The following is a 5790-nucleotide window of genomic DNA, read 5'->3' as shown; positions in this document are numbered from 1 at the left end:
AGGGCTTGCCAGCTGTAGTAATCCATGTTTCCTGGATATTTTACACTGCTCCAGATATCCATCAGGGAAAGGGCGCAACTTTTCTCAGAAGAAAACCTTTTGTGGCAGGTGCAAAGGAGAGTTGGCAAAATTTTAGGTGCAAGTACTTTGATTCTCTTTCTAAACCTGTTCTTACCAACTTTATTAAAACAACCTTACAGCTAATATATGGGAAGTTGCTAATGACACTGTTTAAGAGAGTACCAATATAAATTCGTTAAAATAACATTGAGTGTTAACAAGTGAGCAGTCATCTCGCCTATTTAAACACAAACTGGAGTTCAAAAATCAAACTGCTTTGATAATCTGCTTGATGTTGCTTCCAGGAATGGCATTTATATTTGTACTTTTCAAAGTTAAGGTAGATCTCTTACTCTTGCATAATCAGACCAAACCAGACAAGGCTCAGCAGAAGCAAAAACAAAGATATGTGAGATTAAAGTGGATGTATGTTTTGTTCTCAACTTAAACCAAAAAACTGGAAATATCTCCTGCACAAATAGCCTAGAGATCATCCACTGATAGAAGATTCCACAATTACCTGGATATGTCAAAGAAAGCAAAGGACAGGGTACCAACTTTCCTTCTGGATTTTCTTCAGTTCACCACTTGAAGTTAAACTCTTAAATGTTTGGAAATCTGGAAATTTCAATACCTATTGCATTTGCCCATCTATGGGCAAATTCGATTTCTTGAACCAGAACCAGAAATAAGACAGGACAGAAAGATTTAGAGGAATTCTGATCTTGTGCTGAACTAGTGAGGGGAAAAGGGACCTTCAGTAGGTCTCAGTGGCTTGCAAGGAACTGGTTCTAATGACAGGTGAAAGAAATATTAGGCAGTTCTCTCTGCACAAGTCTTGCTTCTAACCAAAACCATTTTGGAATGGTTCTTCAAATGATACTCCAGAGGTTACCAGATTGGAAGTGGGGAGAGGCTGAATGAGAAAGCAGAACTTTTTGACCTTCCTCCAAAGTCTTTTCTACTCCAGGCATTTTCTACCCTTTTAAATATCCAAAGCATGCAAAAGAAGCAGTGCACATTTTAAAAGCTGACAAGTGTTGTAATTGAAGGGCAGGGGCCCAGAGGGAACAGAAAGCAAAGCTGGCAGCTAAATAAAAATCTCCCTTTCCCCTACTGCAGTAAAATTATTTCAAGGGAAGTCCCCTTCACACAGTGGTGAAAACCTTTGCAAGGAGATTTACAGTGTATCACTATCGATCAAGATAATTCGTCACTATTGATCAAACTTTTCTCTTAGCAGAGATAATCCTTCAAGGTCTGCAAGTCTGTTGCATAATATGAATTTCTGTTAGATTTAAAAAGCCACGTGTGGTGGTCAGCATAGACTTCTCTGCTTACTTCAGAGCTGTATCCACAGACCCGTCTCAAATCCCACTGAAATCAATGTAGAGACATCCACAGACACTGGCAGCCTTTGGATGAAGCCCTTGATGACAGCATGTGTATTATTACATCTACAAACCCAAGTTTTCTAGGCTGAAAATGCAGTGAAAATGTATCTATCCCACAGACACAATAGTGGGAGCACCTGCCTTTGCTCACAAGGCCAAACGCAAATCATCAGCATGAGATCTGCCAGCCTAAAAACATCATTGTTGAAAAGCTGACTGTGGAAGTCACAGTCATTGGGCTTCCATGAAACATTATGGAGACTAACAGGAAAGAACTGACACCTCTCAGAGCCAGTGGATGTAGTTCTCCACTGCTCCTAATTCGTTCCACAGGAGGGTGACTGGTACCCATGGCCAGACTAGGAAGACAAGAACACTGCAGCTCTCTTTGTAGTTCATCTATATCTTTTGCATGTTTTTTTGTTGTTGTTGTTGTTTGGTTGTTTTTTTACACAAATACCTTATTCCATAATTCAGTGGGCTGGAGAGCTGATCTAAGCCAAATGTAAGAGCATTGTGGGTGCAGGTTACTACGGCTATCAAAAGACACAGTGGTTGAGGGGAACCACTAAGGTTTGCTTTAATAATTTGCTGTTCTAATTTGTGTTTGAACAATATTCCGTCCAAAGCAGTGTCACTGTGGGTAGTCTTTCAGGTTAAGGACATATATGTTGCCCCACAGTTTTCTGTGGTTCATTTGCACACATCTACTCAGTAATAGTATTTTGGATTAGACTGCAGGAGGACTTTGGGCAAAAGGCTGAACACTGCAAGATTTAACTTCCAGAGTACACTCACAGAGCATGGGGCTGCAGTGTACAGAGATGCCTGCAGGAGATGAAAACAAGTTATCCTGAGGACCAGAAAGAACCCAGTTATATTAATCTGGTGTTGCATGAGCACTCCTTAACATGAGTTATGGCGCTCCTGGAAGTCCAGCTAGCTATATAATGAAATAAACAACCAGATTGTCAGACACCAAGCCCTCAGGAACTTCAGGGAGATTTGTAGGTGCTTAAGACAAAATCTGGAACAGGATCTTATGTGCTTCTTTAAATAGAAATTTTAATGGTCACATTCAGACACTTTTCCATGTGATATCCAAAGAATATAAATCACTCAGAATTATTCACTGAATTACTCTCTCTTTTTCTGTTAATTGTAGAGAATACAATGAAATCAGTCTCGCCTGCCTACAGTTAGTTTTTGTGGATCTGTATGTTAAATAAGGTGTTCTTTTGCAAACAGGAGAACTACTGATGCTGTAAGGTATTCCACAGAAGCAATACGGATGCCAAATTAGGATTAATGAGAAAAAAAAACCAAACCAAAGCAACATAATCCTGCTGTTTTCTAGTGACTTTCAAAAATGTGCTGTGATTAGCAGATATTTTTCTTCATGTTTTTTTTCTCCCTGCAAAGTATCTGAGTGATCCTGATATCTGTTCTGATGGAATCTAATCACTAGGGCTGTCCTACAGTTGTACAGTGGTGGGTGCTTTGCCTTAAGATTTGGAGTAAAAGTAGATCTTTCGAAGTAGGCTTGCTTAAAATAATTTTTTCAGACTTGTATGACCTATTATTGCTCATTGTTGTAGCGAAGGTTAATACTCTTCCCATCCAAACATTCCTTCATTGCAAGAGATCGGAGGATGTCCATCCTTTGAAAGCAATTTCTAATCTAATCTAAGGTAAACAGATCTCAGTTGAAAAGATCGTTTTTGCCCTTAAGTTTTATATGAATATTCTAGACTTTGCTGCTGTAAATTAGCAGGGCAAGAGGAAAATCTCAGTGGGGTTCTGGGTTAGTAAACGGGAGTAAGTACAGAAGCAGAAATGAGCATGAATGAGTTTTCTTTCTGTGAGTCAGTTTGCCAATTTGTTCTGCAGTCTCACTTCAAAGCAGTTTAAGATAAAATGTATGCTTAAATGATAAAAGATTAACTTCAGAGAGTCAAAATGTCAGCTCAAAACATCAAGTGCAATTCAAATTATATTCCTCATGAAAACATAAAGCAGGACATTTTAAAGCATGTTTTCTCTTTTTTGGTCATAATTCACAGAAGATAATATTATTGCTGATGGAATACATTTGCTGCAAGGAAAGAAGATAGAGGAAACAGCATGTCAGGTGAAACAACTACTCTTTTTTTCAGAATCTCAAATTTCATTCAAATAAAATTTCATTCCTTGTTTCCATTCATCATTTACCTAGCATAAATTTCATACTTCAGTATGCCTCTGTATTGTAGAAACTGATTTTAAAAGAAGACTCAGCTGACTTCCAAAGTTGTTCATGATTTTTCTTATGCAGGCCATATGGATTTCATTGTCTAGAAAACCTTTTCCTTCCCTGAGTGAATAAATTTCTGCTAAATTGATGTGCTAGAGCTGTGTCTGGCGAGATCTGTACTAAGTGTTTAGATCTGTCTTGCATGATCCATATTGGCATATGTCTTCTAATGCTTTCTGAATTTCTGTAAACATATACCATATCTCCTCTTCCTAAATCTGTATTAGTCATCCCACTGGCACGGGCAATTAATGAATTCTGACCCTTGGGTTTGTATAGTCATAACAACAACATAAAAGTAGGTAACAACCCATCAGCTGGTGAACAACAGAGGTGAGGAGAAAGACTTGCAGCTCTGGAATTTGAATGACTGGTGTTTGGGTTTTATTTTACTTCCAGTCCAATGTTTGCTCTGATAATGTGCTACTTCAGTTCCTGTCTGTGGCAAACCAGCTTAGCTCTGCTGATGTCACATAACAGGACATAACAGTTTGCCCAGTTTGGGACTAAAAATGTGTAACACACCTGTATATATGTGTGTGTTCTAAATGAGGAATTAATATCATAAAATTATTTAGAAGCTGAAAAATCTATTACATTTTCCGTTGCAGAAAAGTTTTAAATTCAAGGCGAGCATTAAACTTTAGAAAAGGCTCCGAGCTGAGTTTCCTCTGTTGTTTCTATACAATGTCAGGAGCCCTTTTGGATGTTTAGGTTAAAAACAAGAAAAAAATGCACATTCATCACCCTGAAGGCATCTGAGATAAGACAGAGGACTGTGAAGACCCAATGTTTAGGCAGTGCTCAGCTCCAGCATAGGACAATGTCAAGATCTGGGTTAAAAAAAGAGTCAAATTATCTGCATATCGGGGGACAGACAACTGCATTGGAAACCAGTGCCTTGAAAGTCAGTGTGTCCCAGGTTTCTCCTGCTTTCCCTCGGGGTTTTATCTGTCCCTACACTGTTAGTTTGCTCCCATGATTATCTCTTCTCCCAGATGCCAAAAGAGTAGCTGAGGAGAAAGGAAAGGAGAAAAGAGCTCTTTTTCTTTTACATCTCTCATTCTCTTTCTCTGATTTCTTCCTCCCATTTTCTAAGTATTGTGGAGAAAGTTTATTCTTTGATTTCCTACAATAGTTCTTCCCTTAGTGTGAGGGATCTCTGGCTTTGCCCATATCCTACCATGGCAGCTTTTGGACTGGCTCCTGGTAAAGATCCTGGAGGTCATTCCTCAGACATGACAGACTCTGGAGGGAAAAAGGGAATAAGGCCTATGTTTGCTTTAAGTATGAGTTCCCATAAAATCCCTTAAAACTTTTCCCCATGAACCACTTGCCTCATTTTAGAAGCAAAGTTCTATTTTTGATTTCTCAAAGCATTTGAAGATGCTTTTTTGGGGTTCATGAATGATGGACTACAGGGCCTTAGATCCCTCCAAACTTTGGTATCAATTTAAGACCTATTGCAGTTGCTTTTATAAAAATTTCAAGTTTAATGACGTTATTTTGAATTTTAGTGATTGTTACCTCTTGCCTTCATTATCATCAAGGTACCATTGATTTAATTCTCCTTTAAGCTTCCAAAATAGTCTGATTAAAGCTGTATTCATTTGCTGCACTATATTATGCACACAAACAAGGAAATGCTGAGAGAACAGCATTGTGGGGAAAGCTTTTTCTGCAAAATCAGCACAAATAAGTGACCTTTTGATGCACACAGCATGGGGAACAGACAGGAGGAATTCGAAGTCTGCATGCAGCTGCACAACTGCAGCCTCAGGATCACAGAACTGGGTGGGATAGGTCACACCACTGAGCTATCCCAGAAAGTCCAGAGAATTACAGGCGGCTACTCGCAGGAATGTGATGGAGCAATGGGCACAAACTGAGACACAGGACATTTCACTTAACATAAAGAAAGCACTTTTCTAGCATAAGGGGAGGTCAGACACTGGTGAAGCTTTCTAGAGAAGTTCATCTTTGGAGACACTCCTGTCAGGAGGTAGACCCATGCAACTTGCTCTGGTGACCAGTTCTGAGCAG

General features: G+C 39.2%; 1 protein-coding gene across 2 annotated transcripts in view; it reads left to right on the top strand.

Moving 5' to 3' along the window:
- LOC103613710 (SAM domain-containing protein SAMSN-1) overlaps positions 1 to 5790 on the top strand; it is an 83051-nt gene that overhangs the window by 20135 nt on the left and 57126 nt on the right. Inside the window, exon 6 of one of the 2 annotated variants that reach the window (XM_017731520.1) lies at positions 3518 to 3585. The exons of the other annotated variant lie outside the window; for it this stretch is intronic. Within the exon in view, the coding sequence (XP_017587009.1) occupies positions 3518 to 3585 (68 nt within the window). The remainder of the gene's footprint in view (positions 1 to 3517; positions 3586 to 5790) is intronic. 2 annotated transcript variants of the gene reach the window in all.

Source organism: Corvus brachyrhynchos, unplaced genomic scaffold (genome assembly GCF_000691975.1).
Source record: "Corvus brachyrhynchos isolate BGI_N302 unplaced genomic scaffold, ASM69197v1 scaffold152, whole genome shotgun sequence".
Classification (NCBI taxonomy): Eukaryota; Metazoa; Chordata; class Aves; order Passeriformes; family Corvidae; genus Corvus; species Corvus brachyrhynchos.
The sequence above is the reverse complement of the archived record's forward strand: the minus strand, read 5'-3'. Positions and strand labels throughout refer to the sequence as shown.